This window comes from Muscardinus avellanarius (assembly GCF_963383645.1).
Source record: "Muscardinus avellanarius genome assembly, chromosome: 7".
NCBI lineage: Eukaryota > Metazoa > Chordata > Mammalia > Rodentia > Gliridae > Muscardinus > Muscardinus avellanarius.
Genome location: NC_137793.1, coordinates 36,076,342 through 36,102,322, shown reverse-complemented (window position 1 = coordinate 36,102,322; position 25,981 = coordinate 36,076,342). Strand labels below are relative to the sequence as shown.

Below are 25,981 nucleotides of genomic sequence, written 5' to 3'. Positions count from 1 at the left end.
TATGAAGACTTTAATAAACACATTAAATAGCACTGATTGCACAGGTTATTGTATGCTATAGTTTTCTTCAAATATTGTTACATGACAATCACAATAGAGTACTCCTGAAGACCGCCACTCACCTGAGCAGGTAAAGCCATCTCCAGTGAAACCTTCAGAGCAGGCGCATCGGTATGAGCCTGGGGTATTTACACACTGAGCATTTATGCTACACTGGTGGGTTCCATTAGAACATTCATCCAGATCTGTATGCCAAGGGAACAGAGCAACAGAAAGAAGAAATTAAAATGGGACATCTATTAGCTGCTATGGAGGTCACTGTGAAAATTCCTCAGAATACTGGGAATGGATTTACCATATGTTCTGGCTATACCATTCCTGGGTATCTCTCAAAGGAGTCGAAATCAGAGAACTACAATAGTAAGTGCACACTCAGGTTCACAAGAGCACAATTCATAATAGCCATATTATGGAACCAACCTAGGTGTCCATCAACAGATGAATGGATAACAAAATTATGGGATATCCACACAATGGAATTCTGCTCAACAATAAAGAACAAAATTATGTCATTCGCAAAAAAAAAAAGGAAGAACCTGTATAACATTATGTTAAATGAAATTAACTAGCCAGAGAAAGTGAAGTGTCATATGTTTTCTTTCATATGTAGAAGCTAGGGAGTACTGAGATACCAGAGGGACTCCAGATAATGGAAGAGAAACCTCAGTGGGGCCAAGGAGGTGGTCTAAGGGAAGGGGAGGAGGAAGAATAAGGCTCATTGAAGGGATTATTACCATTGGCTATGTGTACATATGTGAAAATACCAATGTCAATCTCAGTATTATGTATGGGGAAGGGGGAAGATGAAGAGGATGTTGGGGGGTCACCAAGAGGCTGTGTGTATGCATGTTACTGTCAACATGATTTACATTATGATGTTAGACTATAATGTACCAGTAAATGCATAAAAAAGAAAGAAATAATTAAAAATAAATTAAATAAAAAATGGGAACATCTAAATACCTAAAAGGTTTAAATTTAAATATAAATGGCCCAAAGGAATGTGTTTTAATTTATGTGTTAGGGTCACAGTTACAATCCCCTAAAATCTCAGTCCCCAATATTCAAAATGTACATGCCACAAATATGAGCCAAAGTTCTGAATTCAAAAATTTTGTGAGATATCTAATCAATTAAAAAGAAAACCAGTGTTAGACTTCATTCTGGCTTCTCCCGAGGGCGGATTTTGTTGCTGGTTCTTTTTATCACTAAACAAGGATCAATTCTGAAAACACTACTAAATTTCAGAGCAGGAAAATCAGCATGGAGTTTTCAAATGGATTTCATAGATGAGGAAACCAAAATATAATGCCTGACCTCACTGAGTCCAAAGTCAGTGCAAAAGACGGATGTTAAACAAAGAAAAAGGACATACTGTTACATGCACCATAAAGGGAGTAGAGAGGTGGAATGAGAGGACAGAGAGGGTGTTGAGTTTGGGCTGCAAGAACAAGAAGTCCCCTCTAAGAAAAAAATGTTTAATTAACTTCAGGCCCAAAGGATGCAGAGCAGTTAGCTCAGTGAACAGAAGCAGTGAACAGTAGCATAGAAAGAATATCACTCAAGCCGGGCGTGGTGGCGCACTTGGGAGGCGGAGACAGGAGGATCGCGCAGGTTTGAAGCCAGCTGCGTGTACTGGCTTAGGAGACCCTGTTTACAAATAAAAATGTAAAAATAGGTCTGGGAGTGTAGCCCAGAGGTAGAAGGGCTTCCAGGAACCCCAGTACCACCATAAAAAAAAAAAAGAAAGAAAGAACATCACTCATAAAGACAATGAGGAGGGATAGTTCTTGGCATGCCCAAAAAATTAAAGGAGGTCAGACTGGCAAAGCTCAGCGCAGGAAACAGGGCAGCAGAAAGAGGGGGTATGTGTGGAGTCTTCTAAGCCATGGAAAGGAAGCTGGGGTTTACCTCAAATTCAGTGGGTTAAAATGATTATGGAAAGACCAGATCTGTGCTTTAAGTTTTCTGAAGGGTAGATTTCAGGAGGACTGTAGAGAGATGAACAAACTTATGAGGGAGTTATTTTAGCATCCGACAGCAGAAAGAGGGAGAGAGAGGGAAAGAGAGAAACTAGCTGAGAGGAAGCAGGGAATGAAGACGGGAAGGAAAGGATGGGCTTGGATCACAACTGGAGACACCAGTGCCTGCAAACCGTCAGACTCTTACACTGGAAGCAGGCTGGCTTGCGATGGTTGGCCAGACTGACAGATGGACAGGGAACACATAAAAGAGAAGCTAAAAGAGAGAAAAACCATCAGACACCTGGACCCAGAAAAGTAGGAATGAGGATACAGCCAAAACGCTGTGAGATGAATGCTAGAGCTGGCTAGACTAGGAGGAGGCTGCTCATAAATGCAATGAAGCTATTATAAAATGGTGTGGTATCAAAGTCATTTGGAAACTATGGTAATTTACATTCTATCACTGGCTCATAAACATTTGACACATATAAAACATTTGGATGGGTGGAGAGTATACTCAAATTAACATATTCTTGGTAAGAGATGTTAAGGCTAATTTTTTAATCCTTACTGTGGGCCTATACGCTTTTAATGAGAAATCATCATGGGGAGGTCAGTTCAGCTTGCTTTCTCTTTTATTTTAAACTGACCTGGATAATTCTTACCAGCTGGAAAAATGCTTTATTGTTAAGGCATGTAAAACACTGAGCATATTAAAAGAGCACTGTGAATGACACCAAGGATATAACCTGGTCCCCTGCCTCACAGCTGTAAAAAATTTATTACTAGACTTCAGCTCCAGAGCTATAAAACTTGGGAAAATGGGCTTCCCTATTCTCCTGTCTTCATGTCAGATCTCTTGGAATCCAAGATTCCTGTAGATTTGCCTGTAAGAAGAATTCGATTTTCTAGTTAGAAGCTGGGGTTGGCCACTTACTACAGACTTAAGGCTGTCTCAAAAGACCCTTTTCGTTTCCTCCCCTTATTTCACTGGGTTTTAAATCACTGATTACTCTCTGAGAAGATCGGAAAAATAAATTAGTCATTTTTCATCACACAGCTGTCTGGATCACAGGCTGCACATCAAGTAATTTTTACTGAACAACATGCATGAAAAAGCAGATGCCAAGGCATCCTGTTGTAATTTGACCATTTATGTGAAGGCCTAAGGAAACTCTGAGGCAGGAATTACCCCTGCAACTACAGACAGCCTTTGATTTACAAGAGAATAAATGAAAAGTGAAGAGCATGTTCCTGTTTAAGTATGGGAGTTACAAGTTGTGCGAGGAAGGGCATTTAAGTGTTGTGCTTTAAGCAAGGGCTATCTGCATTTGTAACTCACCGATACACTGGATGCCATTCCCCACCCAGCCTTCTCTGCAGCTGCATCTGAAGCTTCCAGGGACATTCAGACAGGCGGCGTGCATGTCACAGTTATGGGCACCAATTTCACACTCGTCCACATCTGGGAAATCATAGTTAATAAGGGAAAAAGGTAAACTTCACGCTAATTAATTCTATTTCCAAGCAGATATCTATATAGGTAAGTACAGAACTGCAGAGAAAACACCAACATCTTTTTAATTGTTTAAAACTCCAATATAATTTATGGTTCATGACCTAAACAAAACATGCCCTTCCCTCAAGGAATTGCCAGTCATTTCCTGGCAGGAGTGAGCTGTAGTGGCTGTTGTCCAGGGGGGTATGAGTGTCATCCGCTACTCCCCACAAGTCCCAAGCAACACTCTATGGGATTACAAATGTCAAGACAGATCTTATTTCCAGAGAGGCTCTGTTATGCTTTCCTGTTAATATTTAGTACATATTTTTCATGAAGATAAGTATGCACCCAACATTGTTTTTCAAAACAGTAATGCATTGTTTTTAAATTATATAGCCTTTTGTCATTAAAAAATCAAAAATATTAACAGAATTTTTGAAAACTCTCATTTAGTGTATACTTTTCTTCCTTCTATTTATTTGAAAACATAGAAAAACATTACCTGGAAATATTATCTGAAATGTGGCCAGATGCTTTTTGCCAGTGTGTGTATGTGCTCACACACATGTGTGGTTATGTGTATATGTGCACATAACATGTAAACACATAATCATTCATACTGTCCTGAATATAGTCATTTTCAATGCTGTGCACAGCATTTTCTTTAACAACAGACCATACAGATTATAGTGGCTTCATAAGATTATATTGCCTAGTGATTAGTTTGTGTTATTACATTTTATGATTTCATGTGATGATGAAACTGCTTAACACATTTCTCAGAATATATGTGACTTTGTGTATATGCATATGTGTGCAATGTAATGTATGTATAAACTATGTGAATTTGACTTCCCAAAGCTTTCTAGAATATAAGAAATGGTCTATTCTATCCAGTTGACTGAACACATATTGTAGCTACTGAAATCACACACACACACACACACACACACACACACACACACACACACACACCCTGCTGGCTTGATATCAACTCAGATAGTGGTGAATACACACTGTACACTTGCTTTCATGACTTGCCCTTTTGTGGCGAGGTCAGCTTAAGGGCCTGGTTGCAGCTGAAGCCCTCCCCACGTGCGTTCAATAATATTGTACACAGTGGCCTTCAAGTGAGCACTGGGGGGGCATCTGCTACAAAACTTTGACCTGGAGCTCTCTCACCCCACCTGTGTGCGAAGGACTAAAGCTAATTAGTGAAGAAACAGAACAAGAGGCAAGTGCATGGGGTGAACAAAGTGAACAGAAAACAGAAAAAGAGGCGGCCTGGGCGTAAAAATGTCAAAAGCAAATGGAAAACGAGAGAAGAAGATGGGGGTAAGAAAGACAGCGAGAATATCTAAACAGGACTCAGGACTAATTTTCAGTAGTTTAGAAGAGTTGCAGAAACAAATTAAAACTGTTTCTAGGAGAAAGCTGTTCCTTCCTTAGGGCAGCCGCCATACTAAAAAAGGCACACTCTGCTGCCAGGGCCTGCGCGGCACAGCAGAGCAGGCTCCACGCCTCCTCCCCTGCGGTCAGGACCCCAGCTGGCTCCCAGGTGGGAGGCTTGGGCAGTGAGCTACCAGGGAAGAGCCAAGTGCCTCCTACACGCTATGGTCATCACACAGGCCGTCACTACTGGCTAAGAGCCGAGAGAGAACGACGCTGTTCACAGTTAGCCTTTGAAACCCAAGGAGCTGCAGCTCCGAAGGCCAGGTTTGTGAAACCTACCTGTGCATCCTGTGGTCCCCTTCTTCACCGAGTAACCCAGCTGACAGTGACAAATGAAGGACCCCTTGGTGTCCTCACATTCCCCAAACATGCAGATGTTTGAATTTAAGTCGCATTCGTTCACATCTAGAAAATCCATTTTTTAGTATCTTGATTAGTTTCCATTACAATCATTTTAAGGCTGCTTTTTTTTAAATTGAACAGTGTAATATTGAAATACACAGACAAAATTAAATCCACTTGCAAGTGTATTTTAACCCACTTGCAGGTGATATTGCAGATAAATATACTGTCTTCAAGGATTTTTTTCAAGTAATTCCTCCTTTTAAGATTTTATAGTCCTAATATGGGTTTAGACTTTTAAAGTAACAACCGCAGAAGCCTTCCTCATCTCATATCTGCTGTGATTTTCTGTGTGAATATTTATCTTTTTTTAGGGTACCTACCGATGCATGTTTTCATGTCCATGGAAGCCATGAAGCCATCATAGCAGAGGCAGCGGTACTCTCCAGGAATGTTGGTACACTGGCCACCATCACAGATGTCAGGATTGTTTTCACACTCGTCAATATCTAATGACACAAAGTTAACATCACGTCAAAACAAGGATGCCGTTCATCAACTAAAAAATATTTTTTCTTCTGCAGTTCTGGGAAATTGAACCCAGGGGTATTCTACCACCAAGCTACTCCTCCAGCCCTTTTCATTTTTTATATCAAAATAGCATCTCACTGAGTTCCAGGCATATTGGCCTTGAAGGTGCGATCCTCCTTTATCTTCGCCGAGTTCTCCTCAGCGATACCTGGAGCCCTCCAAGTAAGACGTATGTGGATCCTGTGTTTTCCCTCCCGTACCTGCGCAGGACCTGCCGTCCGGCATCAGAGCGTAGCCCTCGCTGCAGCTGCACTCGTAGCTTCCCTCGGAGTTTGTGCACTGGGTGTCACAGCCTCCATTCATTATCATGCACTCATCGATATCTGTGGAGAGAAGGTGGCCCCCATGACCCGTCTGCTTCTTCAAATAAAAAAAAGAGCTATTTCTTCTTTGTTAAACAGGTAATGCTTACAAGGCTTTTGATTTTTTTTCTTCTATGTTTTGGTTTAGCACTGTGCTATTAATCTTTTTTATACTTCCTTTCAAACAGCGTTCCATTGAACTCCAGTATCCGAAGATTAAAAAACTCAAAAGTACATCAACTGTGGAGTTTTGAGCATTTTCTATGCTAAGACCAGTGAATCTTCTACAAAGCCAGTAAGTCATGGTACCCTGAAGATCTGCCCCATTTTTAGACCACTTTTGGGACAAAGGACTCCTGAAGGTTTCAATGTATATTCAGTGCTAAAGTTTTCCTGGATGATTTGAGAAATACAAGTTTCGCACCTGCTTGGCCTTCCCCTTACCTGTACAGCCCTGCCGGTCCGGGGTGGCCTGATATCCAGGATTGCAAGAACACTGATAGGTTCCAATCATGTTCACACACTTTCCATTTCTGCAGAGATTATCGCTCAAGGAGCACTCATTAATATCTACAAAAGATAAACAGAATTAATGTTTTATGCAAAGCCAAATAACTCAAACCATCAAGAATGTGCTTCACGGAAGCCATGGTCTCCAGTGGGGGGGGGTGTCCTTCAAGGAGAAGTGAGTTGACCTGGGGTGTTCCAAGACAATACTGGAGTCTCAGCTTATATTTATTTGTAAGTGCAATAGTGCTGCCCCACAGGCTTCCTACATTGCTAGAACTGTCCTCTACCTATGCGGTCCAATGAGCACTCAAAATGTAGGTACTATGACAAAAGGATCTTTAATGTTGCTTCATTTTAATTAAAATTACATAGCCACATATGGCTAGTGGTTACTACATAAAACTGCATGGATATAGCACATGCCAGAAACAAAGCATATTGCTATTTAGTGAATTTACACAGGCACGTTCACCTGGTCTTCATCAGCTTGGTCAAGTGCTGTCCACATAACTTGAGTTCGGCTGAGGGAAGACACTGGTTCTACAAAACAGCATCACAATAAGCCTTCATGTGTTTGTTTTCATGGTATTCTGGATAAGTGCAGGTCCAGATTGTATTATCTATTTTAAAATAAACTAACCCATGTAGAATGGACAGGTGTTGTAAAAAAAAAAAACTCATGCAAAAATGTGTGGAATAAATTAGTACTAAGATTATGGTCAAAAGAGAACAGCAAGAAAGTGGCTGAGTGGCCCATTTCCTTATGCCTAACTAAGTTATGTTAACTTAGACACAATGAAAGTTAAAAAAAAGTGGCAATGAGCCAGGTGTGGTGGCCCACGCTTGTAATATCACATTTGGGAGGCTGAGACAGGAGGATCATGGTTCTCGAACAGCCTTAGCTACTTAGTGAGGCCCTTTGCACCTCAGTAAGACCCTGTATCAAAATAAAGAATAAAAAAATCTAAGGATGAGGGTGTAGCTTGGAGGTAGAATTCCCTTGGCTTCCATCCCCAGTACCGCAAAAAACAAAAGAAAAAACCAGTGACAATGTACAATAATCACGTATAACAAAAACTCATCTCAGATTATGAAAATCGCCAAGACTATGTGACATGGACTTGTGCTTATGATTATTAGTATATATTTTATGTTGTACAGAAATATTTTACATTATATATTCTACTTTTGAAGGGTATTTTGTTCAGCTATGAGATCCATGAAAACTAAATAACAAAATCAACTGAACTTAAGAACAGATCCTTGAGTGACTGGATCACAATAATTAATTCTGTAATTGCCAATGTGAAAAAGTTGTATGTACTACTATTGAAATAAAATAAAATATTTAAAGCTTTTTTGTGGTACTGGGAATTGAACCCAGGAGCATTCTATCTCCAAGCCACACCCCCAGCTCTATTTTTTATTCTTTATTTGGAAACAGGGTCTCACTGAGTTGCAAAGGGCCTAAGTAGCTGAGGCTGTCGGCAAACCCGATCCTGTCTCTGCCTCCCAAATGCTGAGATTACAAGTATGTGCCACCACTCTGATTTTTAACTGTCCGTTTGGTCTAGGACTTAGTATTCATTTCATATATTAACACAGCAATATAGATAGCTTGTAAATCAATGGGTACTCAAAAGTTGTGCAGTTACTTTTAAGATGTGGTACGTGAACTACTCTACTCTAATATGCTTTATTTGCTTACATTTTTTTTAAAAAGAGTTCCTGTGAAGAAAACAATTCCTGGCTAAGTCAAAGTTCAAAAGCCAGCATATTAGCACACAGCCTAGAGGCCACTGTATGCTTGTGAAAGCAGTTGTTGGGATGTTCAAAGAGCTGCAGTTCATCTCCTTCCCCTTTGTTATCCCTGCCGAGCTCAGGGTCAGTGAAGAGACCATGGTGTTTCTGTGGGGGTGGGAGTTCATGGGGCTCATGTGGTCGAATACTATTTGACCCAGGGATGCAGAGTGGACTGCCCGAGTGGATGGACAAGATGCTGGGCCAAGGATGCGCAGTGTATAGGTATGTGCGCACCCATTCCATCCTACCTGGAGGATGGAATGGGTGCGCACATACCTATACCTGGAGGATGAAACTACATGGCCTTGGAAAGGGTCCCCACACAGGGACCAGCCAAGAGTGTGTGTAAGGATAAGAGGCCAACCAGAACTGCTCGCTCAAAGACACAGCCTGAATCCAGGTGTTGGTGATCTGGATTTTCAACCTGGATTAAGCTAGACTTCACATGTTTGTTAGAAGCAATCCCTGAACTTTATCCTTTGTGCCTGGTGGGCTGATGTGTGGAGGGGACTCACCCACGCAGTCCTCGCGTGACGGTGACAGCTCATGTCCCAGTGGGCAGTCACACTGAAAGCTGCCCTCGGTGTTCACACAGGTGCCACCCCTACAAAGGAGAGGGCTACGTTCACATTCGTCAATGTCTGAAAGGTAAAAACGTGAGAACCATTAAAGAACCCTGAGGAAATAATGTCCACGCAAATAGCAAGGGAGAGAGGATGTTATCTAAGGCAAGTGTGTCACTCAAATAGAAGAGATGCTTGGCGTGGTGGCGCACGCTTGGAATCCCCGCGCTTGGGAGGCAGAGACAGGAGGATCACGCGGGTTCGAAGCCAGCCGCGCTGGCTTAGGAGACCCTGTTTCCAAAAGTAAAAAAGTATAAAATAGGTCTGGGAGTGTAGCCTGGAGGTAGAAGGGCTTCCAGGAACCCCAGTACCACCAAAACACCCCCCAAAAAACAAATATAAGAGATATGCTTCTACTCACTTTTCCGTATGTAGTATGAAAACTACAAATTTTGCTCTTAAAGATAGCTATCAAGAGATTTACTTATATGAAAGGAGCAGATTTACAACAGGTAAAAAAATTAACAATATTTGCTTCAATCACCAGAGACTCAAGATATCACGTATCTTTGTGAGTTTATATATAAGTATATATACACTACATATATAAATATATGTAAATATATAAAAATATATGTATATATATATTTTGGTGTTGTTTTGCGGGATGGAACCCAGGGGCATTCTACCTCCAAGCTACATCCCAGACCTTTTTACTTTTTGTTTCTGAATCACAGTCTCGCTAGGTTGCTGAGTATCTTCCTAAATTGCCGAGGCTGTCTGTTATCTGCCTGTCTCACCCTCCCAAATACTGGGATTATAGGCGTGCACCACCACATCTAGCTTCTTGTCTCTATTTTTAATTAAAGTGAATAAAAAAATCTTACTCAAAACTGACTTATAAATCCTGCCAGTCAGAGACAGTGAAATAGTGGCCTAAGAAACTAGGAATACCACAAGAGTTTATAGCATCACACAGATAAGAGAAAGAGCATGGGGCTAGTACAACAGGATACAGATTTGGGAGTCACTGCACAGTTCTATTTTAAGTGAACCCTCCCAAGCAATCGGTCTGTGTGCAGATTCTATGAATCAAGAGTACAGTTTCAGGACCAGACTTCCTGACACTGAAAGCTCTCCATCTCCACAGTTCCTACTGAGCATGGTGCTCGCAGCTCTGAGATCAACACAGGAGGAGCTCAGGAGCTCGCATGTGCTGTGTCAGGGCAGCAGGGGAGCGGCCAGCTTACCCATGCAGTTCTTCATCATCATGAAGCCGCTCTCATAGCCTTCGAAGCACTCGCACTCAAAGCTGCCCGGCGTGTTGACACAGATCCCACTGCCGCACAGGTCAGGAGAGATCCTGCACTCGTCGATGTCTAGGCCACAGGAAACAAAAGGCAGAGGAGATGAGAAGGTGGGAAAGGCGGCCCAGGGGCTCTGGCTTTTCATAGGAGGCGTTGCACCCTTGATGCGCTGGCAAAACGTGAGCTAAGGGCAGGAAGACGTGTCTTCAGGAGGCTGGGTCCAAGTGGACAGGGCCTTAGGCACATTCCTTTCCCAACTGCCAAAACTGTCACAGCCAACCGGCAGATGCTGCCTTTTGCCTTTAGGAATTCTGGAATCGTGGATTCCTCTTTGTGGTTTAGACATGGTAATAGAAGGATGAGCTCAGCAACTGGGGCAAGGGCCAGAGGAGGCAGGTGCCAAGTGAGGAGACACTGTACCTGGAATGAGGCCCATGTCACCGGAAGACCCTGCTGCCTCTGCTATGGCAGCCCACAGACAGGGCTGCTGCCATGGGCAGGGGTGGCCGGCAGAACAGAGGCGGCCTTGAACTACCCTCAAGCCAGAAAGCACCTGCAGATATGACAGGTGCTGGGTCCTGGAGTGCCACCCATTTTTCTTTGTTACGTTTAACGTGAAGAGCGTACTGAATTCATTTTCAAAAAGTAAAGAAAAATGAAGTATTTGTGTATTTACCACTTTTATGTATTGGGTAGCAAAAAGAATCTTCGTTAGCAGGACCTGAGTCTCAAAAATAATTTTATGAGAAATCTCCCATGCCTACAACTAAGACTTTTCAATAGAAAAATAAGGACTATATAAAAGATGTTTAAGGAAACATGTAACATTAAAAATTAATTTTGGTCAAAATAGAAAAAAATGCTTCAGCCACAATCTCATTATTTTGATAAGTTTGACTTTGCAATTTTTCTATGAAAGGATTTAGTTGGTGGGTGACTCTTGCAGGTTACCTTGGGGACCCCAATCTTTTTTCTCCCAGGAAAATCTTTTTTTTTAATTTATTTCCCCAATTACTGGCCATATTTGAAAAACAATAAGTACTTTTATGTAAACAAAAATCTCATGAATGCTTTTTGTCATTAGTATCTGGTGGCTGGAGGTAGGAGCTAGAAGAAGGACAGAAAATAAGTCCTGTGGTGGAGCAGGAACAGTTTTTTGGCTAATGCGACATGATGAAAGCTTCACAGAGCAGAGAGTGCCCACTACAAACCCCAGACTGCCACCTGTGTTTAGGGTCTTGGGAAAACCACTTCTGTGCCTCAGTTTCATCACTGCAGTGGAACCCATCTCTATCTAGCACTGAAGAGGATCCATGTCTACTAAAGGTCAAGTGCAATACAGGACATGGGGGCTGACTGATAGAACTGAGGGGCCTATTACTTTAAGATACAAAAAATCATTATGATGAAAAATAATAATGTACCTAAGTAAAAATGAGGGCTATCCTGCACATATGAAAGTGTAGGATATATGTTAGTTGCTTTCTTCTAGAGTTGACATTTTGGAGGGGGTGGCTTCATACCTGGACCTCAAAGCTGCACAGAAATTCTCACTTTTGAGATATGGAGTGGACAGAGGAGGCAAGAGACAACGTGCACAGGTGAGCGAGGACAGGAGGCGCATAGTGGCTGGCTGCAGAGGCTGTGAGCCAGCGTGAGTCCTGGCAGGATGGGCAGAATCACCGAGAACGCCAAGCACAAGAGAGGACTCCCTCCTCTGTGAAGAATGAGTGCTGGGAGTTTCCTGTGAAACATCTCATCATACCCCAGTATGATGCAGTGCTGCTAACAAATCTCTCTTCCACTAGGGAAGGAGAGTTTTCAAGATGTTAGATGACTTGGCTAAAGTCATAGCAAAAATAAGAGCTGGGGTCAGAGCTGCAAGAATACAAGGCTGCTTCATCCTGGCGCAGGAAGAGTCCACAGGAAGTTCACTGGATCTAAGCCCTGCTTGGAAATGGAGGTGCTGACGGTGGAAAATTAGAAGACCCTGGAGACACATGCACTGGAGCAGATACTGTGATATGGCGCCCAGTTTTCCCTTCTGAAAAGAAGGACCTACTCAGCTATGCGAATGTTGCTGGCAGGAAGGTCTGAGGTGCCAACTATCTCCAGGTAACACCTTAGCTAGGAGGACTCCTTCCCCACAGAATTACCCTTCTCTGGACAGCTCCAGCTGAGGCCAAAAAGAATATGCACTGAGAGAAAGCTTGCTTTTATTCCACAAAGGTGTTTTGTAGGACTACATACCCATGTCACAATAAGCAAAAGTCAAAACTGCAAAAGAAACGTCAGATTAAAAGATGGGGCAGAGGCAAAGTAGTAGAACTGGATGAAACCTGGAGGGAGAAGGGCTGAGACAGAGCTTGGAACTTGTTTACAGGTGGAGCAGAAGGGACCAGTGCAGAGGGGAGATGCTAGAGAGAACAGAGTGGACCCACGGAGACAGAATCTAGAGCAGCAGCCGGGAGGAGAGTGAGGTGAGGAGAAGCTGACTGCGTGTTCAGTGGGAACATCTCATTGCGCGAAATTGGAGGGAAAGGTTTTATCAGGAGGTTGTGTGAGAGGACAATGGCTTTCAGATTCAAAGAAAGAACACAGATAGGGCTACGAGAGGCGTGTGGGTCAGGGGAAGTGCCGAGAAACTGAAAAGTGGTGTGGCAGGAGTGCAGGAGTGCCTGCCGAGTGGGTGTGCAGCAATCTCAGTGGCTCTCCTCCCACGCCCAGCAAAGGTCAGCAGCCCAGAGCGGAGATGTCCATGGTGGAGGGCACGGATGGCTAGGGATGTGGAAGGGGACGGGGCCTCCCAACACGGCTGTGGAGCAGGAGAGGGCCGATGGACAGCGGGGCAACGCTGGAGCCGTAGAGGCTGGGTGGGCACAGAGAGGAGCCAAAAGAGAGTCTGAGGGGGACTATGAAGAAAGGAGAGGTGGAAAAAAGGAGAAAGGCGAAAGCTTCAAAGGGAACAGGAAGAGGGCTCTGAAAATAACATCCTGGAGATATTATTCACGTGTTTGGAACAGTTTGTTAAATGACCTAATAGGAAAATGTAGAAATTCATATCTTTTCGGACTAAAGGAAATAATTATGAATATGTTTATGGGTAGGGGCTGGAGCCTAATATGAAGAGCACTTTTTGCCGATGAAAATTAGTCATAACTTCTTTGTCATAAGCCTTAAACATTTTAATAGTGTGCTCCTCAAGTTTATAGAATCACTGTGGATTTGATGGCTCCAATCATTAGTCCTCATATATTTTGAAAATTGTCTTTATATCATTGTTGTACATAAAAGAACAGCATTTTTTTTTTTTTTTTGCTATTTGCAGCTCACTCACAAGTTTATTAGAAGAACTGGTTTGCTTAAATTTAAAAAATAAAATAAAATTGCAGGTCCTTAGTGAGTAGAAGGGCTTTTGAAGGTAGTATTTTCAAGCATAGCAAAAAAGAAAGAGTCAGGGATTACCAGGTAGCACAGAAAAATGATCTTACCTGTGCAGTTTCTTTCTTCCATGTCCAGAGCAAAGCCACTGTTGCAACGGCACTTGAAGCTTCCAATTGTATTTCTGCACTTCCCATAGGTGCACATCCCAGGAAAGGCTTTGCACTCATTGATATCTAAAAGCAAAATAGAGCCAGGGTGTGGGGGCTCATTGATAGAACTGATGGGTCTATTACTTTAAGATAAAAAATCATCATGATGGAAAATAATAATGTATGTAAGTAAAAATGAAGGCTATCCTGCACATATTAAAGAAAACATATGACCCTTCACTCTCTCTGATTGGCTAATGGAGGAAAACTTAGGTTCATTAATAGAAATACTACCATAGACTATGTACCTATGAAAATATACCAGTGTCAATCTGGGTACACCATATTGGGAGGGAGGGAATTGGGAAGGGGGGCACCAAGAGCGTGTGCATGTATGTCATTGTCAACATTATTTATATTTCATGTGAAACTATAATGGACCAAGAAAAGCACACACAAAAAATAATAATAATTAAAAAATGAGTGCTATAAAATTTTGAAATGATCACATGAAAGTTTCCACTGTGAGAAATTTCCTCTATTTTTGTTTTGTTTTGTGTGTGTGGTGCTGGGGATTAAACCCAGGGGCATTCTACCTCTGAGCTTTTTATTTTGAAACAGATTCTCGCTAGGTTGCTGAGAGTTTTGCTCAGTTGCCAAAGCTGGCCTCAAACCTGAGATCCTCCTGTTTCAGCCTCCAAGTAATGGGATCAGAGGTGCATGCCACCATGACCCACTAGTTTTCCAATTCATCATAAAGAGCTCTGATGCTTAAAGCAAAACCAACTCTCAGAAGCTGCACAGGGCATCTCGTTGGAGCAGAGGGACTATGGCTCTGCTGGCAGTTACCTTTGTAAAATGGCCTCCCGGTGAGAACGTCCCCTCTGTTAGCAAAGCCAGGCCCCCGGGGGCACAGGGTCTCGTACTCCTTGGTGCCGGGTTTGGGGCACTCCTCGCACTCGGTGCCCCAAGCTGCCCCGACCGCACAGCAGCAGGCATCCATGCGGAACTTTCCAGGCACAGGGTGAACGCATTCGTCCTCATCCCACTTCAAGTAGCACTGTTCCATGCGGATATCTACACCCAGAAAATGGCAGCTTCAGACCAGGTCCAAACCCTCATTGAACATGTGTATACTGAGTGTCCATGCAGCACCACACATGGAGACACCCTGGTGGGTGAGACAGACAGTCCCCGAGCTCCTGAAATGACTTCATGAGTGAGAGTCATTCAAGGAGAGTAAACGTGGACTCCACGAAACCTCGAGGGGCAAAAGGTCTCCCAGTGACACAACTGTTTCACGTCACTGCCTACGATCCCAGTTTTGTATTTCTCACATCAGAAAGAGTAAAATATTTTCAATGGCAGGTCTTCTTGTTCACTGAATTGCTTAGTGTGTCTTTTGTGCGGCCTGTTAGGTGCTTGTCATAAATAGCAAGTCATAAGTTCAGCCTATGTGCACATTTGGTACAACTATTAAAACTGCTTGACAAAATAAAAAAAAGTTACTACTTTATTTAATTTTTTTTGTTACCCTGCCAAATTTACTTTGTGCAACATGGGTTTTGCTCTGGGTTATGTAAATCTTTCTTTCCTATTAAGGGGCCAAGCAGTTTGTTTAAATGTCACACTTTTGCTTCTATTTCAAGGCATACGTGTGCTTAGCATGTGCTAACCAGGTCAAAGGGACATTAACAAGTAGCCACAGAATAAGATAAATCAGTGTGGTCTGTAGATAGCACGCTCATCTGTTAGCCAACACAACTGATGGTCAATCCATAGTCAAACACTTGGCTGTTTAACTACAAATATGGATAATGAGTTCAGAAGAGGTGTTCCTTAACTAAATAACATGATTTATTTGATGAGGTTTTCTAGATATTAAGTCCTGCTCTGAACCCAAAAACTGTTTAGCAGAGGGAAAGAGATTCCAAGCGAAATGTAAACATAATACATTAATATGTTTACTCTCTTGGTTAATGTCAATATTAATTTTTGAAGCCTTCAAACAAAGGTAATGTTAGTCTAGCAACTGTTTTTCACTTAGAGTCTCATACATTTCCAAGTACTATAATTTAAAGAAATCCTATTTTGGTTTTTTTGTTTGTTTGTTTGTTTTTGGTGGTACTGGGGTTCCTGGAAGCCCTTCTACCTCCGGGCTACACTCCCAGACCTATTTTATTTTTGGAAACAGGGTCTCTTAAGCTAGCGTGGCTGGCTTCGAACCTGCGCGATCTTCCTGTCCACACTTCCCAAGCGCGGGGATTACAAGTGTGCGCCACCATGCCCGGCAAGAAATCCTACTTTTAAAGAAATAATTACCATGATACATTTTCGTTTCGTTTGGTTGGACTGAATGCACATATTTGCAGGAGGTAATAAGGCCTTATAGCTCTGCATTAACACTCTCCCAAACTCACATTCTCTGCCAGTGTGAAGTATAACAGTCCAGTGAGTCATGTTTTCCCAAGGTTCCCAGGGCTGGGCTCAGTTACAGCCAGCTCCATCCAAAACTGTCACCAGGGAAGGACAATAGCCTGGGTACTCTGGCCTGCGATACATTGTTTGTAAGGTCACTGAAGTTAATTTAAGCCATTCTTTTATAAATTGAGGGGCAAAAGATTTTTGCGCTAAGTATATAAAGAGTTTTAATAGCCTGGAATAGTAATGCTGTGTCTTTGCTATTGGAATTCATATCAATATATCAGAAATCAAAACGGCTAGCACATAGGTCACAGAAGTTCTGTGCATGCTTTGATTGCCTTGCGCAGACATTAAAATATGAATCTGGAGCCCTTAGGATGGTATTATGCTCTGCGATTTGCTGTGGTCTCCACTGCTTCCCATTCCCCTTCACTCATTGATGCTTCTTGCTTGGATCCTATTAGCATGTGAGTTTGGAATTGCCGATTTAGGAGATATTCTAACAGATATGTATCACTACTTTTGTTCTTAAAAGAGTTTTTGAAACTCCCTCACAGTCCCAGGAAGAATGAATCAATGTAGCATAATTCGAGTAGTGACAAAAATATTTAACTTATGTAAAAGTATGAAGAATCCAATATATTGTTTGAAATTTTTTTGAGTAATGGTATTGAAAACTTATTTTGCTGTTACTTTATGATCAATGGTGTGTTTGTGTGTGTGTGTGTGTGTGTGTGTGTGTGGTACTGGGGGTGGAACCCAGGGGCTTTCTACCTCCGGGATACACTTCCAGACCTTTTTTATACTTTATTTGGAAACAGGGTCTCACTAAGTTGCTGAGAGCCTCACTAAGTAGCTGAGGCTGGCTTCGAACCTGTGCGATCCTCCTGTCTCAGCCTCCCAAGCGTTGGGATTACAACGATACGATGATGTATCTTTATAGACTATGTGAAGGTAACTGATAAAATTATTCTGTCATTTTCAAAAGATACTTTATTTTTCCTAAACATTGAATGTAATTTTAATTTTAATTTTTTGGGGGGTACTGGGGATGAAACCCAGGGGTATGCTACCTCCAAGCTACACCCCCAGCCCTATTTTTTATTCTTTATTTTGAAATAGGGTCTCACTGCATTGCAAAGTGCCTCACTAAGTAGTAGCTGAGGCTGTTAGTGAACTACGATCCTCCAGTCTCAGTCTCCCAAATGCTGGGATTACAAGCATGCACCACCACACCCTGTTGGATGTAATTTTATTAAAATATATAAAAATCTAACACCATTGTTTGTTTTCAGTATTACGCTTTCCAAATAATTACATATGAATTTATACCATGTTTTCTATCCAACTTTAAAATGTGTCATAATTGACTTAAAATGAAATTTGTGATAAAGATAGCAATTAAACTGTATAGTATTATAAATTTCTTTCTTGCTACTAATTAAGAATTGCATATCTATAAATACTTAAAAAATTTCTAAATCTAACACTACCGCTGCTGAGACTCTGTCTACACTCTTAAATTTAAAACACATACCTAGCTGGGAGTGGTGGCACACCCTTGTAAATTCCAGCATTTGGGAGGCTGAGACGGGAGGATCGTGGTTCGAGGAGAGCCTCAAACTACTACTTAGTGAGGTCCTTTGCAACTCAGTGAGACCCTGTTTCAAGATAAAGAATAAAAAATTGGGCTGGGGGTATAGCTCAAAGGTAGAATGCCCCTGGGTTCCATTCCCAGTACTGCAAATAAATAAAATAAATGAATAAATAAATAAGTAAATAAATAAATAAGTAAATAAATAAAATACAAACCTATATAAAATGTTCTTCAAAGTAAAAGTTTACTGTTACATAGCTTATTGGAAAAATGTTGTTTATATACAATATAAAGTTAACAGAAATAGATTTTTTCCATCATGAAAATTCAGTAAAAAAAAAAAAAAGTGCTATTGATCAAGAATAAGGCCAAATCAGTGTTGAAAAAGATTCCTTATTTTAAACTTTAGAAGATAGGCCATCAAGAAAACTTAAACTTTAAAGGAAAGACCAGGATCTGTCATTATTTTTAAAGAGCAACAATTCAACTTTACCCGTGATTTCCCGACTGTCTGAAGGATGAGCTTCAATGAGCTGGCAAAGGCAAACTTTTCCAGTGCTGGTCTCCAATTTTTCTTCTGTCTTCAAAATATACTTTTCTCATCCCACTAACTCAGTATGAAAGACTGAACATGCCTAAAGCATCTGATTAAAGAAACTAAAACCTAGATAATGTTTTGAGCAGTACAATGTTTCTATATAAGCAGAAACTATTTTACTTAAAAAAAAAAACTCTTTAAAAATATCCTGAAGTGCTTTTCCCCCAAATATCTTATTTGAAGCAAGTTTTCCCAAGTATGGACTCAGCGGTTTTGGACTGGCCACTGTCCCAAGGACAGAAAACTCATGGCTGATTTCATGTATAAAATACATGCAGGCACGAATCTTACCCAGACACACACGGCCGGTTCCATCCAGTGTGAGACCTTCAGGGCACTCACAGTGAAAAGATCCTTTGCTGTTGACGCAGCGTCCATTTGGACAAACGCCAGGAAACACCTCACACTCATTAACGTCTGCAGGAAAATGGAGCAAGCAGAGGGATAAAGACGTTACAAATAGAAAAAGCAGGTGCAGCCTCACTTCCTGCATCACATATTTAATCTGCAATACAATGTGGATTATTACTTGAGTTAAGCAAAAATATTCCACAACCCAGCCACCCGCTTTTCTAGGCACCAGCTGTGAAAACGACCACAGTCTTGCCTGTCCATAAAACAGCCCAGACGTGCTCCTTTGCCAGCTGTTCGGTGCCTTGAAGGCTGGCGAGGTCCTTATGAAATATACCCAACTGCACAAAGAGAAGAAGTGGGAAACTCCTGTTTCCCAAGAGTATAATGCTAAAGCATTTGTTAATCACTCTGAACATTTTAATTGAAATTTCAAGGTGTCTGCAAATGATAAATATCTCCAAAGCTTGACATTGAATATTAATTTTTATGTGTTGCTCTAAAGCTTTACATCATCCAAGAATACATTTACCTTCACAAGTAACGCCTTTAATCCTGGCAAGTCCTCTTGGGCAAGCAGTATCTGTAAGAACAATAGGGCATATTTTTATTTCATTATGAAGGGAAATATAGCTGTCTTAAGCTCAAGAAAGAGTATAATGGAATTATAAATCAAAGGTGGGGTTTTAGAGGCTGAGGACACTAGCTGTTCCCTCTTTAATTCAGGAAACACAGAACTTGCTGTAGTGATTCAACTGGCACTATTGAGATTTTCTCTACCACGTTTTCTTTTCTTTTTTGCAGTACTGAAGACCAAACCCAGGGTTATTATTCTACCTCTGAGGTATACCCTCAGCCCTATTTTATTTTTTATTTTGAAACAGAGTCTCACTAAATTGCAGAGGGCCTCACTAAGTACCGGAGGCTGGCTGCGAACCTTCAATCCTCCTTTCTCAGTCTCCCAAGTACCGGGATTACAAGGGTGGGCACTACACTGGGTCCACCATTTCTTTATTCTCTCATATTGACAACTGAACTATACGTATACAAATGCAAGAGTCAAAAGAATCAGAGTCACCATGTCCTACTCACTTGTGTGCAAAATGCAAATGCGAATACTGTAGAATATAGCCAGCTACTTATTACCTACATTTGAGCCAGTTCTCTTCCTTTTCCAAAATACTCAGAATATCTGCTTTAATAGAAGGAAAAACCAAATACCCACTTCAGAAGGTAAACACACTTAGCCAGGAAAGAACCACTCAGAAGGGAGAGGCTGTCTAGTGAGAAGCCCAGCTGCCAGGCCTGGCTCCTACCTAGCTCACACCGCTCGCAGGGGCTCCCCCAGGCGGCGCCCAGCGTGGCGCAGCACTCTGATTTCAGGGTGGCTCCGTTGATGTTCACTTCGCAGCGGTTGTCCTGGATGTGAAGCCAACATGTTCCTTTCAGGCTGTCTGAAAAAGAACAGGAAAAGTCAGGAAGCTTGTTCCTCTTAAGGAGACAGAATTCTGTTGTGTAAAGCCAAACTCATTGGTTATAATATTAAAAAACACAGTAAGATTAATTTTTTAAAACAAATGTTAATACCATGCTCCTTGAACATACCTATATGAACGTGCATTTAAATATAATACTTTATATACATAAAAATGTAATATTGTGCTCTCTCTATATATCTTACAACATGGTAATTAATACAACTATATTCACTAATATTCTATGGAGGAGTCATTGTTGCCCCAAGTGTATGCTGGCACTTAGAAAGATGGTGCATTGTTTTAGTGACAGCATTACTTGTGGGAAAAATATTCAGAAGATTTCTGCTTTATGATAAATGCCTTAAAATTTAAGATTTTAGCAAATAATCTTTTCCCCCCATTCCTTGCCAAATAAACCATTCATAATTTATGTTCTGTAACAGAGAAGCCAGTATTTCTCCAACTGAAGATAATTATTTGATAAATAGATTGAGAGAAAAACATCCTACAAAACAAAGATGGAAGTAAACTGTACCTATAAATCACCACCATAACATCCTCAGAGCTAATATACGATGTATATTTTCCTATGTGCATATAAGTATATATAAATATATTTTGACATTTAACTCTAGTTTAAAAGGCAATACATGCTTACGGTAAATTATTTGAGGAAAGAGAGAAATGTAAAGATGATGTAAAAATCACCTGTAACCTGACACTCTAGATACAACCACTGCTAACATTTTTGGGGGTGGTTACTGGGGGTGGAACCCAGGGGCATTCTACCTCCAAGCTACACTCGCAGCCCTATTTCTTATTCTTTATTTTGAAACAAGGTCTCACTAAGTTGCAGAGGGCCTCACAAAGTAGCTGAGGCTGTCCAAGAGCAGAGATCCTTCTGTCTCAGCCCCCCAAATACTATGATTACAAGCGTGCGCCACTACGCCCGGCTCTCTAACTTTTAGACTCTATCTCCACGTCAAGTTTAAGTTCCTCCTTTTGAATTGCAGAGTGCCCAGTAAAACAGTCTTCACTTTTAAATTTTATTCCATGTATGTAAAAAGGGAATAATGAGCAGTTAATAAGTCTCTTGGTGGCCTAACAGTATCTTTACAAAAATTTAGATCAGAATACTATAGCTATACATGTACATCCATGTTTACAGAAGCACAAGCCACAAAAAAAAACAAATTATATTACCAACCCAGGTGTTCTTCAACGGATAAAGAAAATATGGTATATATGTATACGATGAACTTTTACTCAGCCATAAAGAAGAACAAAATCATGTTATTTGCAGGATAATGGATGGAACTGGAGAATATTATGTTAAGTGAGACCAGCCAATCTCAGAAAGACAAGGGTTGTATGTTTTTGTCTCATGTGTGAAAGCTAGAGAGAAAATAGAAAACATAAGGAACTTCACAAAATGTGGAGAGAAACCAGTAGAATAATGGAATGGGATGGGGGAGGGACTTAGAGAGGGGGAAAAGGAGGACTGAGGACAGAGAGAATTCAAATAATACTATGGTAATATGAGAAGGTATTACTACCAAGTCTGCTACATGTACTGGGAGGGAGGGGCGGGGAGTGGGTGGGAACTCAAAGGAAATAAAGCAATAGCGGTGTGCATGCATGTTTATATTACACTGAATCTCACTATGATGTATCGTTGCAATGCACTAAGAGAAATATTTAAAAATAGTGTATAGAGTTAGAGGCAGAGTGGATTTATAATAAAATATATTTGATGTAAAAAAAGCATAATCGTTTTTCAAATGAACAAATCATAAATGACTGTTAACTCATTTTGAAGCAGTTGGATAAGAAATCCAATCCAAGTTCAGAAGGCAAATACTAATCGGTCATACAAATCATACATGAAAGTTTCACTGTAGAACTGCGGTTCTTGGTTAAACATACATTTTAACCAGGCTGTTGGTATAATGCAGATACATGGGTCTCCAGGCATATGGCTCAGAAACTTGCATTTTTTTTTGTGTGTGTGGTACTGGTGATGAAACCCAGGGGCATTCTACTTCTAAGCTATACCCGCAGCCCTATTTTTTACTCTTTATTTTGAACACTAAGTAGCTGAGACTATCCAAGAACCGTGATTTCCTGTCTCAGCCTCCCAAGTACTGGAATTACAAGCATGTGCCACCATGCCTGGCAGCTAGAAACGTGCATTTTAACAAGCTCCTGGTGACCCTGATGCAGGTGTTGTGGAAAACACAGTTTAATACTTATTAGCATACTGTGGTACAGACTTGGAGAACAACAGAGTATTTCTACAGCATTTACTTTAAAACTCATTTCATAATTGGTGCAGACAAAGTTTTACTTCTACACTCAGCAGTTAAAAAAACTCACAAACCCAGAAAGGGAATTGGAGAATTGATTTGTGACTCCATATAACACAGCAGTAGCAAGGAAGAGGAGGTTACCACAGCCCTTACCCTCTGGGAAAGAGGGTAAGACCACTCTCGTCTTGGCTGGATCCAAAAAGTTATGGTCCAGGGGTGTGGAAAAACCTGGGGAGCCACGTTTTTCTCCCTGGATGGAATGTTTGCTTTGTTCACTCTATACAAGTATAGGTGGCTGCTCACCAAGGTCTGTGTCTGGTCTCAAACTACAGGCTCTTTATAGGCTCAAACTGTAGATTCTATAGCACAAAGAACATGGAGGCTTTCAACAACTACTGTGAACTGACACGGTCCCTTCATTGACCCAAGCTGGTTACTGAATTTTCACTTTGGAGGTGGTCATTTTAAATAAGCTAAATTGTAATAGGAACTGCCAATATTGACTTAGATAGTAATGGGCATTATCTTCTAGGGTTTCCATCTATTTTTTTTTTTAAGTAAAACTATGAAATGCTTCGTGAATTTGTGTATCATCCTTGCACAGGGACCATGGTAATCTTCTCTGAATTGTTCCAATTCTAGTATATGTACTGCTGAAGCAAGCACTATTTATTTTCTCTTTGAAAAAGCCCCATGAGGTGTGTACAATTTGCAGATCAGGAAACAGAGGCCCATTGGATTCAACTTGCTTACCTGAGGTCACTCAACTGGCATCATGTCGGCAAAGAGATTCAAACCGACAAAGCCTGATCTCAGAGCTTCACTCCAATGTCATGCTTTGTTAGGGTGGTACTGCACCAACGCTTAAAACTTAAGAAACCTACTGATAGTCCTCTCATCTCTTTCTTTCTCTCTCATCTCTTTCTTTCTCTCTTTGATACAAAGTACAGAAGATACAGACATAGAAACATGGTCAGGCATTAGTTAAAAATTCTCAAAAATTGTAATCCCAGCATTCTTGAGGCTGAGACAGGAGGATCACGGTTCAAGAACAATCTCAGGTACTCAGTGTGGTCCTTTGCAACTCAGTGAGAGCCTGTTTCAAAATAAAGAATAAAAAATAGGGCTAGGGGTGTAGTTCAGAGGTAGAATGCCCCTGGTTTCCATCCCCAGTACTGCAATAAATAAATAAATAAATAAATAAATCTGAAAAAAATAAATCAGGTTAAGAAGCTTGAAGGTATAAAGAAGAGGGAGAGATTTATTTTATCCAGGATGGTCAGAGAAGTCCTGACTTATAATGTGACAAATGAATAGAAACCTAAAGGGGATACATGTGGGAACCTGGCTGAGGAGAATTCCGACTGCAGAGATCAAGTTCCATTGACTTCGGACGGGAGATGCTGAATGTGTATGAGCAGAGGTGTGCCAGACTGGCTCTGTGGAGGGCGTGGGAGATGGAACAGTGGGAAAGAAAGACACAGCAGGAGCAAGATCATGAGGGTAACAGACTTTGGCAAGGACTAGAGCTCTTTGCTTCGAGTGGGTGGTGGTAAAGCCAAGGTTTTTATAGCCAGGATTTCCAGACAAAGAATGACATGTGCTGACTTATGTTTTAAAAGGATGACCTGGTGGCTATGTGGAAAATAGACTGCAAGGTTACAAGTGTGGGAAAAAATGTAAGTCAGAGGCTACACTAATAATTAAGAGAAATACTGGTGACTTGAATTGGGGTAGTTGGTGGTACAAGGTTGAAATATAAATTTCAAGTATAATCAGTAGGTTTTGCTGATGGATTTGATCCAGTTTGAGAAGAAGATGTCGAGGATGAGGTCAAGGACTTGGGATGTGGCAGTTGGAAGAATGGAATTGCCATTTGCCAAGATGGAGATGTTTCTAGGAAACGTGGGTTCTAGCCAGGGGATGGGAGTTTGGTTTCACTCATGTTATGTGTGAGATGAGATCCAAATGGAGATCACTGCAGACAGGAAAAAGTAGAAGTCCGGAATTAGTGGAGAGCTTGAGGATGGAGTGATAAACTTGAGAGTCAGTGTAGAGGCATCTCAGGATGCCTGCACAAACAGAAACAGAGGTTGACTCGTGAGGCCGGAGCGCAGGAGGATAAGGAGGACTTAGCAAAAGAAAAGGGAAATGGGTCAAAAAAGTGAAATGATAATAAGAGAGTTGTGCCGGGAAGACCAAAAATGAAACACTTCTATCCCTGAGCGATGAACTGCCGAGCACTGTCAGTCGTCCCATGTGAGGACTGAGAATGGCCTATGGGACGTGGCAGCAGGAAGTTCAGTACTGTTGTTCTAGACAAGCAAGCTGGGGATGGGGCATAGGCCCAGGCAAAGGCGAGGGCAACCAGCATGGATTACACAGAGCCACTAGACCAAAGCAGTGTGACACCGGAAGGATGAACCAAACTGCTGTTCCACTGCATTTAATGATACCAACCAGAATACAAGTCTTTCTAAGTACTTTTAGAGGATAATTTAGGGTTAATTTATTTTTAGGAAGTTTGAAGAATAAATTCAAAATCCTCAAATACTCCCAGAATTCAATTAATTCATATATGACTTAACAACTTTAGGTTAGTAGCCACATCATGGGATTTTTATTTCTTTCAAAATTTAGAGATCTGGGCCCTAAAGAGAAAAAAAAAAAGCCAAAAGCTACTCACTAAGTACAGTCATTGATGATCTTATTAAAAAATATATTCAGAGGCTGAGACAGGAGGATCGCACAGGTTTGAAGCCAGCCTCAGCTATTTAGTGAGGCTCTCAGCAACTTAGTGAGACCCTGTTTCCAAATAAAATAAAATAGGTCTGGGAGTATAGCTCGGAGGTAGAAAAGCCCCTGGCTTTCACCCCCAGCACCACACACACAAAAAATACATTCATAATTTTCTTGTGTATATTGAACTACTGTTTCTTCTTTCTCTGCTAGAATTATCTTTTTAATGGAAAAGTGATTAAATCATGCCTAAAATTTAAAATATTGCATAAATATTTTTCTGGGTAGCTCTAGGCAAGGATATTCCAATTTGATCATAATAAACAAAAATGTAACACACAGGCTAGGAAAAATAGAGTGGTGTTTAGTTGTGGGCAAATCAGAAGAGTGACATAATGACTTGTGAATGAAAAGGCTATTTTATTAACTATAAGGACAAAAGGCCAAAATGATAGAAGTCTTTATGATGAAGCAAAACCCACAATATCTTTGATGCTCAGGTGGCTTCCAGATTTTTTTTCTGAGCCATTAGTTGACTAATATCAAATTCATTTCCT

The 25,981-nt window shown here is 41.1% G+C and overlaps 1 protein-coding gene across 1 annotated transcript in view; it reads right to left on the bottom strand.

Moving 5' to 3' along the window:
- Positions 1-25,981, bottom strand: part of FBN2 (fibrillin 2) — a gene marked incomplete at both ends in the record, with an annotated part of 232,315 nt that overhangs the window by 59,377 nt on the left and 146,957 nt on the right. Inside the window, 13 exons of the mRNA XM_080698411.1 lie at positions 123-245; positions 3,367-3,489; positions 5,257-5,382; positions 5,703-5,828; positions 6,111-6,233; positions 6,657-6,782; positions 9,041-9,166; positions 10,339-10,467; positions 13,887-14,012; positions 14,778-15,005; positions 18,839-18,964; positions 19,431-19,481; positions 20,215-20,352. Coding sequence (XP_080554537.1) covers positions 123-245; positions 3,367-3,489; positions 5,257-5,382; positions 5,703-5,828; positions 6,111-6,233; positions 6,657-6,782; positions 9,041-9,166; positions 10,339-10,467; positions 13,887-14,012; positions 14,778-15,005; positions 18,839-18,964; positions 19,431-19,481; positions 20,215-20,352 — 1,671 coding nt within the window. The remainder of the gene's footprint in view (positions 1-122; positions 246-3,366; positions 3,490-5,256; positions 5,383-5,702; positions 5,829-6,110; positions 6,234-6,656; positions 6,783-9,040; positions 9,167-10,338; positions 10,468-13,886; positions 14,013-14,777; positions 15,006-18,838; positions 18,965-19,430; positions 19,482-20,214; positions 20,353-25,981) is intronic.